The sequence below is a fragment of the Crocuta crocuta genome, unplaced genomic scaffold (genome assembly GCF_008692635.1).
Source record: "Crocuta crocuta isolate KB4526 unplaced genomic scaffold, BGI_CrCroc_1.0 scaffold108, whole genome shotgun sequence".
NCBI classification, from domain to species: Eukaryota; Metazoa; Chordata; class Mammalia; order Carnivora; family Hyaenidae; genus Crocuta; species Crocuta crocuta.
In genome coordinates this window covers 4,634,436-4,648,208 of record NW_027532825.1, presented here as the reverse complement: position 1 = coordinate 4,648,208, position 13,773 = coordinate 4,634,436, and the positions used below count along the sequence as shown (strand labels likewise).

The 13,773-nt window shown below is 46.9% G+C and overlaps 1 protein-coding gene across 1 annotated transcript in view; it reads left to right on the top strand.

The window, feature by feature from the left end:
* The window catches only part of ABCA13 (ATP binding cassette subfamily A member 13), a 329,169-nt gene extending 316,750 nt beyond the window's left edge, over nucleotides 1-12,419 (top strand). Inside the window, exons 62-64 of the mRNA XM_077781120.1 lie at nucleotides 7,413-7,518; nucleotides 8,970-9,107; nucleotides 10,566-12,419. Coding sequence (XP_077637246.1) covers nucleotides 7,413-7,518; nucleotides 8,970-9,107; nucleotides 10,566-10,664 — 343 coding nt within the window. The 3' untranslated portion in view covers nucleotides 10,665-12,419. The remainder of the gene's footprint in view (nucleotides 1-7,412; nucleotides 7,519-8,969; nucleotides 9,108-10,565) is intronic.
* The last annotated feature ends 1,354 nt before the right edge of the window (nucleotides 12,420-13,773 follow it).

Genomic DNA, 13,773 nt, shown 5'->3' with positions numbered 1-13,773 from the left:
CCATGTGCACTTGAGAATAATGTATATTTTTCTGTTGTTTGGTAAGGAGCTCTCCGGATGGTTTCTAGGTATTGTTGGTTTATAGTGGGTTGTTAAACTTTGCTATTTCTGCTATGGTTCAGTCTTTCTCTAGGCTGTTCTACCCATTACTATTATTATTGTTACTATTATTTTAAATGTTTATTTTCAAAAGACAGAATGCAAGCGGGGCAGGGGCAGAGAGAGAGGGGCACAAAAGATCCAAAGCAGGCTCTGCACTGATAGCAGCAAGCCCGAAGTGGGGCTCAAACTCACGGACCATGAGATTATGACCTGAGCCAATGTTGGGCACTCAACTAACTGAGCCTCCCGGGTGCCCCTATCCCATATTATTGTTAAATTGTCCATTTCTGCCTTCAGCTCTGTCTTTTTTCTTAATGGTATTTTGGTGCTCCGTTCTTAGGTGCAGATATGTGTATAATTGTTATATTTTCTTGATGGAGTAACTCTTTTATCATTGTAAAATCTCCCTTTTATCCTTCAGTAACATTTTTTGTTTGATAGCCATCCCAGCTTTGTTCTGGCTGTTGTTTCCATGACACAACTTTTTCTATCCTTTTACTTTCATTCTGTTTGTATCTTTGAATTCAAGGTGTATCTCCTATAGATGGAATACTGTGCATTTTTTCTGGTCTAACAACTTCTGATTTTTGTTTGATTAATCCATTCACATTTAATATTATAGTTCAATTATTGATATAGTTCAATTATTGATAGTAGTTAGATTTTTTAAGTTTTATTTATTTATTTTGAGAGAGAGAGAGAGGAGGGGGAGGGGCAGATAGAGAGGGAGAAGGAGAATTGTAAGTAGGCTCTGCGTGGTCAGTGCAGATCCTGACTTGGGGCTCAAATTCACAAACCATGAGATCATGACCTGAGCTGAAATTAGGAGTCGGATACCTAACCAACTGAGCCACCCAGGGGCCCTGTTATTAGTTAGATTTGCCCTTTCGTCTTTGGTTTCTATAGATCTCACATTACTTTTGTTTCACTATTTCTCCTATACTGCTTATTGTTTGTTTGTTTGTATTAAGTGAATAGTTCTTTTTTTAAATATTTAACTCTTTGTTTATTTTTGAGAGAGAGAGAGAGAATTGGGAAGGGGCAGAGGGAGAGAGACACAGCATACAAAGCAGGCTCCAGGCTCTAAGCTGTCAGTATAGAGCCAGATTCGGGGTCTGAACCCATGAGCCATGAAATCGTGACCTGAGCCAAAGTCGGACACTTAACCGACTGAGTCACCCAGGTGGCCTTTTCTTCCAACATCTTCTTTTTTTTTTTTTTTATTTTTTTTTTATTTTTATTTATTTCTAGGAGAGAGAGAGAGAGAGACAGCGTGAGCAGGGGAGGGCCAGAGAGAGAGGGAGTCACAGACTGAAACAGGCTCCAGGCTCTGAGCTGGCAGTCAGCACAGAGCCCGACGCGGGGCCCGAACCCACGAACCGCGAGATCATGACCTAAGCGAAAGTCGGACGCTTAACCGACTAAGCCACCCAGGCGCCCCTCTTCCAACATCTTCTAACACAGCATCTTAATTTCTTGGTGATTTTTTCCATTGTACCTATATTTTTTGTTATATCCTTAGAGGATGCTCTGGAGTTTACCATATACAACCTAACTCAGCAGAATTAGCTTCAGATTTAAGCTAACTTAGCTCCAGTGAGATATGAAAAATGTTCAATATCACATTCGTGACTCTTTGTGTTATTATGGTTATACATGTAACATTTACCAGTGTAACCAGCCCAAGAATAAGTGTCTGTAATGATCTCTGCATATAGTTTTTTACGTATTTCTGTCTTTTAAAGAAGCTGTTACAAAGCAGGAGAGCAAGTATATATTTATAGCTTTTGTTGTAGTCCCTTCCTTATGTAACATTCCTGGCTCTCCTACCCTTTTCTTGTGGATCAAAATTATCATCTAAAGCGCTTTTCATAGGTGGACACAGCTTTCCTTTTGCTTCCTTTGGGCCGTTAACTGGCATGTTGACTGCATTTTTGTGTTATAGACCCAACAATACAACACATATTTGTTTATATAATTGCTTTTAAAATCAGTTGAGGGAAGAAAGGATAGAGGATACATGTTTTTATTGTCAGTTATAATTATATAGTTAACCTTTTCATGTGGATTCGAACTACTATCCAGAATTCACCTACTGTCGGGCTGAAGGTAAGTTCTTCGTCCAGTATTCCTTGGATGGAGAATCTGCCCATTAACTTCTCTCAGTTTTTTTTACCTGGGAATGTTTTCATTTTGCTTTTATTTTGAAAGATAACATTGTGGATATAGGATTCTTGGCTGGCAGTTTTATGGGGGTTTGCGTTTGTTTTTGTTGTTTGTTTTTGTTTTTTGAGTACTTCAAGTGCTTAAATGTAATTAAATAGTAACATTGCAGTGGGTTCTCTTCATTATTTCTGGTGAGGAGTCCCCATTTCATCTTGTCCGTGGGGTCTCCCTCTCATCTGAGGCTCTGCTCATTCTCCTTCATTCATTTCTGTCCATGTTCTGATTACATAACCTCTATCAATCGGTTTTCCAGCTTACGAATTCTTCTTGTGCAGGCTCAGACCCTGGAGCCTTTTGAGTGCATTTTTTATTTCATCCGTATTATTCAGCTCCTGAGTTTCTGCGTGCGTCTTCGTCACAGTTTTTGTCTCTTCTCTGACAGTCCGTATTTGACGCGACACTCTTCTCGTACCTTCCTCTGCTTCTTTAATTATGACTTCTTTCAGTTCTTCCAGTTCTTTCAACGCATCTATAATCACCACTCTGAAGTCTTTGTGAATCCACCATCTGGCTGCTTTCAGGAGCAGCTCCTGTTGCTTACGTTCTTGTTTCCTGGCATATGGGTCATGCTTCACTGTTTCTGTCTATGTCTATAATTATTGGAAACGGAGCATTCTGATGATACATTGCAGCAGTTCTGGGTATTGGCCTCTCACCTCGGGCTTGTTACGGTTTTCCGCTTGTTTCCGTGCTCAGTGACCCTTTGGATGGCTTTGGCGGAGCCCGTTTCTGCCCCCACCACCATGTGAATAGTCCAATGAGGCTTCTCAGGGGGGCAGCCTAGGGCGTGCCCACAGTCACCCCTGAAGGTGATGGAGCCTTGTGCCTCACTCCTTGACCACACCCAGCTGTTAGCCTCTCCCAGTGCTACTGATTTCAACAACATCCTGGGACATAAAATGCTCAAAAGCAAAATCCAATCGAATTTGGGTTTCTTTGAACCGACGCTTCCCATGGCCCGTGTTTGAGCTTTGCTCTGGCCCCACGAGGGCTCCTTCTAGTGTGTTCTTCCCTAGTTCTCTCCGCACACCAGCCGGTTGGCCCGAGTGTACGGCACACATACCCATGTCCCCCTCGCCTCTTACCACAACTGCTACTGACTCTATGGATCCTTCTACCTCGAGCAGAAGTTGTCTCCCGTTACTCGGAATGGAAATCATGGCGTTAGGATTTCGGCAGCGTGGCTAAGGGCCGCATTTATATTCCTACTTTCTCTTCCAAAATGAAAAGGAAAACAAGAAGGAAATGCCTATTCATCGAGACCGTGAGATGTAGAAAATCGCCCATAATACTGTCAGCCTTCAGAAGGGTATGCTTCACCCACCTCGATTCTAGGGTATCTGGGAGATGAAGGAGGAGCTTCAGAGAGGACAGAGACGTGCAGGAGACCAGATGAGCGAGCACATCTTACTTCTATGATCTCAGTGCCCCGGACACACAACGGGCCGTGTTGCCTGCTTGCCGTGCCGGAGATGAGGCCACCTGTTTATCCCTCCTGCAGACGTGGCTCTTCTCCATGCTTTCCAGCGATGCCCCTCAGTTATTCCAAGAAGAAACGAAGTTCTAAAACCATGTAGAACATTTTGCTATCCAGTGAAGAAAGGAATATGGTTGTGTCTGCATCAGACTCCAGTAAGGGATATAGTGCGTTCATTACTTCCTCAGTAGGACCTGTGCTCCCAGGCAGAAGATTCCTGGCCTAGAGGAGCTCTGTCATGACAGCCAAGGCACTAGAAGGGGGCTCACATACCTGGGAGCATACGGGGATGGCGCCCCGATTCCTCAGCAGCTCAGTGAGGCCCTCCCCACAAAGCCCCCACATCGCGAGTAGGTCTTGCACTCTGAGCAGCGAATACTCGCATTGAACGCATGGAGGAAGCGTGAGCTGGTGTGGGTCACAGAGGAAGGCGCCCATTGCATCATGGAGACCCTGGTGGACTGAGTTTGGCTTTGAATGGGGGACATCAGCCTTGAGGCTGGCACAGGAGTACCTGATGTGAGAGTGGGGCAGGTGCGTGCTCCGTTAGACCCTGGGGTTTGCATCCACCCACTGGTGTTGGGGCTGTGCCAACCCCTCCCCGTGCCCTGTGTGGCCTTCAGCATGGCACCTGACCTCCATGCTTTTCCATTTCACTTGCGTAACAGAGAGGCATAAGTCCTAACACTGAGGTTCTTGGGGATCAAACAGGGCACCGGCTCTTAGTGCTTCACAACAGAACCCATATGCCTCATGCCTCTTCCCCACTGTGGGCACAATCGCCTCGAGGGCTCTGACAAGAGCATGAGGGAGCTTCTGGACAGGGGCTCACACAGCCATCCGCCTCCCGTCTGTCACCCAGCCACCCTCCTCACCCGACCACCATACTCTGATAGAGATCAGGCTCCTAAAACCTGCCCGTGAGTGTTTGATACCCCGGCTCCCAACTGGTTCTTCTGTGTTAATATTTATTGCATATGTTACGTCCAGTAGCAGAGTGTATTGGGACCAGAGTGTATTCAGTACCAGGGCTGAGCATCTTACAGGCACCTTCACCAGCAGACGACACTGTTTATTTATTTTCTGTGGTCAACCAACCTGCACCTGATGTCACACGATGGGCTGTTGAGGCGTGTTAGACCAACGACTGGGTATATAAACGCAGGACCGTTGCTGCTCTGAAAGCCTTTAGACTAGAAAGCGCTCAAATCAAATAAATCCCTGAGGAGCTTGGATCATTGGCATAACTGTGTAGGTTACAGGCAGATATGAGAAAGCCAAGCAAGCATAAATTAGGTTTTTGCATCATAAATGAATTCCATAACCTACAAGGATTCTCTTAGCTCCTGAAGACGACCCGCTTTTATACTTTTCTGTCCAAAAGTCTTGTTGACGACTCCAGAGAGCGACTCCAGAGAGACCCTGAGAAACTTGCCAGCCTATTTCAGGAACTGTTTTGTGTGTGTGTGTGTGTGTGTGTGTGTGTGTGAAATGTTTTTTTGTTTTGTTTTGTTTTTGTTTTTTTTCCTTAAAGAGCATCGTAATTCAGATCGTCTAGCATAAAGCTGGAAGTGACTTAGTCCAGAGGAAACTTCATTTTGAGAGAATTTTAGCTATCAGTATGTGTATGTTTATAGTGAGAATTTAGCGTGAGTTTTTCAAAATGCACAAGCAACATGTGCCCACGGACTGGGGTTTCTGCTAATGGTGTGTGTGGATCCCCACGTACGTGGAAGAGTGAGGTCATCTGTGCGCGCTGTCCCCTCCCACCTTTGTGCTTTACGTCCTGCGTGCTTCCCATCTGTGTTCTGATTGGTTCATCTGTGTTTCCCGAATACACGTGAGCTCCTTCACACCAAAGCAGGTGCTATTCCATTTGGGTCCTGTCCTGTGCAGAAATTAATTTCACTGGGTACCTATTTCCTTACTCACTCAGTGCCAGACACGGTCCTGGCTGGTTTCCAAGGAAATCATTCAGTCCCCTGACACCCTTAACAGGCTGCTGGTGGTGTTACTCGTTCCCTGACATGAAGACCTGATGCCCAGGTCCCGTGTCTGGGACACGGAGGGAAGGGATGTGTGCTAACCCGGCTGGCCACCGGGGCTCAGTGTCAGCAGCGCACATGCTGTCAGACTCATAAGAAGGACCAGACCAGAAACACGCCCGTCGTCCGCTGTGCCCCCGGGATGTGACTTCCCACGCAGACACGATTCTCCACATCATGCACAGAAACACACCGCCATGTGGGAGGCTGTGATGAAGGCGGGGTGCCTGAGCCGGGTGAGCTGGAGACACAGTGGGTGGGCCCTGCTCCCCAGCACAGGAGGAGTGGGCAGGACTCACACTCCTTCAGAAAGTCTCAGGGCAGCCCTCCAGGCCAGGGGTGCTCCCTCGCCTGTTTTCATCTCTGTTCATCGGAGTCCTCAACAGCCGCTCAGCCACGAGCGGATGAGCTCGAGACCACCAGCCCTGAACGATGGGGGACACGGGGTCCACGCTCACATCTCGGGGGAAATTTGAAGTTAGGGCAAGAGCAGGAAATCAGAACCCAGACTAGGATCCCGGGTGCTCCGTGTCCCTGAGCAAAGTCACATTATCTTGGGGTTCTTTCTGCAACAGATAGATTTCATCTGAAAAATGATTTGACTGGAAGCATGTTCGGGTCAACCTCACTTACAACAAATTCACTTAAATTAAGTGTTACATTTAAGCAAACGAAGGTGCTTGTAAAGGTTTGGGCATGCCATCAGGTCTGTTCATTCATTCATTCATCTGTTCATCCATTCATTCAATTCATCGTTATTAGTTCTGGGTACTTGGGATAGTTACATTCGTGAACAAAATCGACAAAAACTGCTATCTTCATGATAGAGCCACGTTTTTGGTTTTATTCCATGGATGTTTATTGAGATGCTGTTATGTGCCCAGCACCATGCTTGCAACCCGGGATAGGTAGTAAAATCGTAAACGTGTTTTGGGAAGCCCCATCGACTCTTGGAGGCAACAATCAGAGATCGCTCTGTGGTGTGGACATCCCCACCCGTGTGGCTGCCCGGACACGGAGGAGCGACTGTCCACAGCTCCGCAGTGTGGAGAACTGAATCTCCCACGCAACAATGTCCTGTGGTCACTGCAGCTGCTGGGTCAGGGGGCCCCGGGGAGGGTTGTTTTACAGGACGAAGACGCAAACGCCCGGCTGATGACTTGGGCGCTCCCGGTTGCCTCTCCTGTCCCACACTTCATCACCGAAGACCCGGGCACAGCGCTGCTTCTCAGGACTGGTCTTCGGCCCGGCTCTCACGTCTCAAGCTCAGCACTTGCTTTCAGTATGCGTTCGGCTTCCCTTTTCTACCGAATAGGCATTGATCCCAGGATTTGCTGGTTTTGTTTTTAAAGCATAATCCGTGTCTGTGTCAGTGGATGACAGGAAAGGGCATAACTGAGTTATAATTAACTTCTGAGTACTGTGTTTCTGAAAATCCAAAATCTCCCATTGATTTGGCATAGTGACTTTCTTTTACTGGAGCCCTACAGAAATGGACTTGGAGGTTGCCCATCTTACATCCAAATAGTTGTAACTGTATTATAATTTCATTTAACTTTCAGGTTTGGTGATGGCTATACAGTCAAGATCTGGCTCTGTAAGGAAACCAGTCTACACAGCGCGGTTTCTGACTGCTTAAAGCTCCACTTTCCAGAGATCCAGTTTAAGGTAGTGTTAATATTCTCCATGGCTTCTTTGTTGGCAGCATAAGAAATCTGAGAAGGGGCGCCTAGGTGACTCAGTCAGATGAGCGTCCAGCTTGGGCTCAGGTCATAATCTCATGGTCTGTGAGTTCGAGCCCCACGTCGGGCTCTGTGCTGACAGCTCAGAGCCTGGAGCCTGCTTTGGATTCTGTCTCTCTCTCTCTCTCTGTACCTCCCTGCTTGCACTCTGTCTTTCTCTCTCTCAAAAATAAACATTTTTTAAAAAATTTTAAAAAGGAATCTTAGAAGCACATTTGCCTTCTTCCCTGTCTTACTTCTGGTCTGTGATGAGATCTCGCCTGCTGTCTTAGCTTCACCGCAAAGCCCAGGCCACCCCTCCCCACTGAAAATAGCAGAGGGCACGTGCATATTGCTTGGCCCCTGTGAAGGGTGATGCGCCCATCCGGCCGCTTTGCTGGGTCTCCCCAAGTGGACTGTGGGTACGTACCCCGTTACCCGGGGACCCCGGCCATGTTCCATTCAGGAAGGAAGGATTGTGGCAGGGAATTTCCTCCATGTGTTTGCTGCGGGCTTTATAGGCTTGGTGTTTTCCGCATTATTTTCATGAGGAGTAGCCTGTGCTCGGGATCATAATCCACGAATGGGATGGGAAGCATGGTCCCTGAACCGGCAGTGTGTTTGTCACCGGCGAGCTGGTGCGGTCTGCAGGGTGTTAAGGCCCAGCCCACTGAATCCAGGTCGGCATCTAAGGAGGTGGCGAGGTGATTCCTACGCACATCAGCGTGTTAGAAGCACCGTGCATAGTATCTTGGATAACTAGGGGATCCTACTTTATCATACATTCTAATGGGCTCTGGTCTGTAAGATAGCTGTCACTCATCTACTTCAACAAGAGCCACCGAGCAAAACCAGTGATAAACATGCTGTACAAGGTCATTCGTGCCCCAGTACAGCCCCAGACAGCCTGAGGACACACTGCGGTTATTCCACTCTGCACATACGTCAGCAGGGGTCGGAAGGTTTACTCTCTCACCAAGAGTTGCTCCGCTAGCTAATGGCGAGGACGACAGGGAGCTCTCCTCCTGTCCCAGCCAAGTTCAGGTCCTCTGTGCCTCTCCTCATTCGACAGTAACGTCCTGCTTCTCAGCTAGCGCCCCGCACCTCCTTACCCCTGGAGAGCTCTTCCCCCCGTGTGGCAGGTCGGGGGCGGCGGACATAAGGGGCAAATCGGCGGCTCACCCTGAGGAGGCCCCTCTACCGGCTCTGCCTCAGAACAAGCCATCATCAGTACACACGCACCTGAGACTCTCAGAACGGACCTGCGCACCAACTGGTAGCTGGGTGTGTGGTTTGAAAAGAAAGATCATTTACTTAGCGGTTAAATATGCCGCGATCAACTTTGTGTGATGGCGGCCAATCGTGTGACACAGTTTACCGGTTGCCTTTGGCTTTTAGGGGCAGCGCCTTAACCTGCTGGAATACCATGTCCCAAAGCAGTGGGAGTGCTTGGCCGATCTGTTCAAGGTTCTGGAAGGCAACAAGGCCTTGCTGAATATCCAACATTACTCCATCAACCANAAGCGAAAGTCGGATGCTTAACCGACTAAGCCACCCAGGTGCCCCAATTGTTTATTTTTTTTTATGTTTATTTGGTTTTGAGAGAGGGAGACACAGAATCCGAAGCAGGCTCCAGGCTCCAAACTGTCAGCACAGAGCTCGATGTGGGGCTTGAACCCACAAACCTCAAGATCATGACCTGAGCCGAAGTCAGACCCTTAACCGACTGAGCCACCCAGGTGCCCCCCGCCGCAGCTGATTTTAAAACTAGCCAGATTACTTCTCCTTGAGGTCATTCTTTCCTTAAACTAATCACTGGGTTTACAACACAGGATGGTGAGTGGTAGTTAAGAGGTTTGTTTCTTGTCAGCCCTCCACTTAAGGTACGTATTTGGGGGCGCCTGGCGGGACTCAGTCGGTTCAGCATCCAACTTCAGCTCAAGTCATGATCTCACGGTTCGTGAGTTCGAGTCCCACATCTCCGGCTCACTGCCTCAGCACAGAGCTGCTTCAAATCCTCTGTCCCCCTCTTTCTGTCCCTTCCCCACTTGTGCTCTCTCTGTCTCTCACAAATAAATAAATCTTTAAAAAAAGATGGGGGCGCCTGGGTGGCTCAGTCGGTTAAGCATCCAACTCTTGGTCTCAGCTCAGGTCAGGATCTCACGTCTTCCTGGGTTTGAGCCCCACATCAGGCTCTGCACTGACGGTCCAGAGCCTGCTTGAGATTCTCTCTCTCCCTCTCTCTCTGCCCCTCCCCGACTTGTGTTGTCTCCGTCTCTCTTCTCACAATAAATAAATAAGGGGTGCCTGGGTGGCTCAGTCAGTTAAGCATCCGACTTCGGCTCAGGTCATGATCTCACGGTTTGTGGGTTCAAGCCCTGCATCGGGCTTTATGCTGACTGCTAGCTCAGAGCCTGGAGCCTGCTTCAGATTCTGTCTCTCCCTCTCTCTCTGACCCTCCCCTGCTCATGCTCGCTCTATCTCTCTCTCCCTCTCTCTCTCAGAAAGAAATAAAAACATTTAAAAAATTTATAAAATAAATAAATAAACTTAAAAAACAAGGTGAGTATTTAGTAGCATTTCTGTAGACAAGTACGGTGGGTACTCACCGGGGAAATCATGCATGTTAACCTTCCCTTCTTCGTTTGCTTGCCTTCCCAAATGTCTAAGGGGACGGCGGGCGCTGTAAGTGGGCCATGGCAGACTTTGGGAAGCCAAGTGCTTGCTTCCCTGGGTGTCAGGATGTAGAATTAAATCTCAACTTCATTCTCAAGCCGTGCTCGTGGCCTCCAAAATCTCCGGGTGATCTAATAATTGTCCTCAAAGGACTCACCTGGATACAGTGGTTCCTGGGAGGGTGGTGTGAATGGACAGTTTGTGGTTTGGGGGGGAAAGTTGGGCAATGCTTTGAGAAGACGTCCCTTTGTCTAATTGTTAAGAAGAAGAGGTCTTGTGTTCTCACACGTTAACAATGGTTTTCATCCTTTCGTTCAGGTATTTATTAATTTTGCAACCGAGCAACAGGAATCCATGTCACAATCCACGCCGGCTCCGCCCACCGGCTCTTACCAGCCTGATCACCTGCCTGTCTAAGCTCCATAGGAGAAGTTTCGAAGAGGAATAATGGCTTGTCCTTTGTTAACAATTCAGCCTGGAGGACCACAGCGCCTGGGCTCCCCAGCGGAGCTGGGCGTCCGGCTCCTGGTGGTCAAATCCATCCTCTCCTTCATTTCCTCTTTGCAACTGTCTGTTAATGAATAACCAGCACCCTGAAAGATTGGTTTTAGACTTTTAGGCAGTTCCCCTGCGTGGTTGGTCAAGCCAGGGAGGGGCCGGCTTCTTCTTGACGGGGCCATGAGGGAACCTAGGGTCCAAACGGAGACATCTTAGAGCTGGGAAGGCTCTGCCAGGGACTGTCCGTTCCAAACATTTCACCGTACCTTTAAGGAAACTGAAGCAGCCAAGGCTAGGAACTTTCCTAACTGATTTGTTTAGGAAATAGCAGCTCAGGCTGTTTTCCATTGTTGCCCTCTTTGACTACATATGCTTGCACGTGTCTAAATAAAAAGTCGAGGATTTCAATGCAATTTTTTTTTATAATACTAGATGTCATATGGTAGGACATGTAAAAATTGCCATTTTTTCTACAAAATTATTTTTTAACATTTATTCGTTTCTGAGAGACAGGAGAGAGCAGAAGCAGAGGAGGGTCAGAGAGAGAGGGAGATCCAGAATCTGAAACAGGCTCCGTTCTCTGAGCTGTCAGCACCGTGCCTGATGCAGGGCTCGAACCCACAGACCACAAGGTCGTGACCTGAGCTGAAGTTGGACACTCAAATGACTGAGCCACCAAGGTGCCCCCAAAACTGCCATTTTTTTCATACAAAAGATGCTTTAAAAAATCAGAATTCAAGAGCTTTTTAGTGACTCTTTAGCAAAACTGAATCAATTGAACTGGATACTCCATGTCCTTTGTAACAGTTTTACCAGAATTGCACAGATTTTAAATATAGGGAGGTATAGAAAGAAATATAATGTGGATGTATTCTGTTCTTCTTAGTTTCTCAATTTTCTCAGTAGCCCTTGACATTCTGAGGCACATTTCAGTTTCAAAGTCAGTGATGTACACGACCTAGTTACCTTCTAATTTTAAAATTAGTACGATACGCAGTAAATAAATATTACCTTTCCAACACTTGAAAATTTTCTAATGATTCTGCCACACTCAGAGTTACTGGCCTGGTCTCTTCAGATACAGAGCACCACGATGTGGCTGCAAAGGGCCACGGAAGGCTGACATTCTGCCTCTGATAATGACACGTGTGAACTGAGCGTGTCCACCCCTGAAAATGGCTTCTCACCAGGCGTTTCTGAGTTTTGAGATGTTTCTTAGCCTTTTCTGAATAACATTTTTCCTCAAATCTCCATGGACGGCTGCATTCATTTCATTTCAAAGTTCGACCTTATCCAGTTAAAGTTTTGGTCACTAGTAGCTTGGGGCGTTCCTGTCCCTTGTCTTTCCAGACTTAGAATTTCACTAAAGTCTGGCTTTTCCTGATACCATCGATAGGAGATACTAGTATCTAGATAGGAGATACTAGAGCTCTTCCTAACCTGTCAGGATTCAGGCAGTCACGGAGAGTTCTGATTGAATTATTTTGATTTCACATGAATCACGTGAATTTTACTTTCCTTAAGAAGCTGCAGTGTAGGGTTTTAGGATAAGTCATCCTGCCCCTCAGGTCTAATCGTCTCATTGTCAAAGTGGAAGATGTAATCCTTTGTTACGATTGTTGTTGAATTGATCAATAAACTCCGGGACACGGGAAAATGGTTCTACTATAGTGAATAAATGAGGTGTGCTTTCGTGTAACCTGGCTCTTAGAACCAAGTTGTGTATTTCTTTGTATGTGAGGGATCCAGTTTAAAAAGCTACAGAGGAGGGGCACCTGGGTGGCTCAGTCGGTTAAGTGTCTGACTTCGGCTCAGGTCATGATCTCACAGTTCATGGGTTCAAGCCCCAAGTCGGGCTCTGTGCTGCCAGCTCAGAGCCTGGAGCCTGCTTCAGAGTCTGTGTCTCCCTCTCTCTCTGCCCCTCCCCTGCACACGCTGTCTCTCTCTCTCTCAGAAATAAATAAAAACATTAAATAAAAAATAAAAAGCTAAGGAGGAAATTCATCTACTCTAGATCTTCTAAAGCTTGAAAAGGTTAAAATTTGATCGAGCGTCAGTCTGCAAAATTCCGCTCTCAGGGATCCTTTGAGCCACTGTTTTCTGGAAGGTGGTGCTTCCCGGTGGGTCTTTCAACAGTCAACGGGAAGAAAACAGAAACTCAGCATGTGAGAACAGTATACCCCAGAAGGCTGTACACGAAAGGTCAGATCTTATGTTAGCGTTGAAAATGTCATTGCATTTATAAGCCATGCAGATATTTTATGCCTTTGCAGTTAAACATTTGTCTTAAGACCTCTGGGCTTATGGTCACACAACTGAGACTTTTAAACAGACGACCTTCTTTGGAAAGCATTCTGAGGAGAGTACTTCATAAGGCCGAGACCGCAGTGATTACTCTGGTTCCAGCAACCTAGCTTTTATCGTGTGGTTTATCTTTACCCAGATATTTGAACAGAGGACGGGTAAAAGCCCTCATCCAAAATCAGGATTGGAAAGAGCAAACAAGATATATTTTTAGAAGAGTAAACAGTGGAGGACTTGTGGTAATAGTTGGCTTGGTTTATAGGACGTCGAAAGGAAAACAGTATAACATGATCACTCTAAAACCTTTCACAAAATATACTGCCACCTCCCAACCCACTGCACCCACCTTCCCTGCTATTTGGGATTCATGAGTATGACATGAAGACTTAGCTTAATCACAAACTACCCTCCCCCCCCAAATGGGGGATAGAGACACTTGAAATTTTCAGGCCGGCTTGGGCATGTTTTCATCTTTGACTTTGCTCTGGTGTGTTTGAGCCCAGTGATGGTTTTGCTGTGGGATGCTGATGGCGCATTACAAGTCCATTTCACAAACCTGAGTAATTCAGAGCCCTTTACACAGACACGCACACACATGCACACACACATTCATTCTTTCGATCCATTGAGCCCTTCTCTGTCCAAAAATAGATGGTGGGTACGGTGAACGTGAGGTTGGTAGACCAAAAAGCGAAAGACCCACACAGTCCGTGACCTTGAGAAG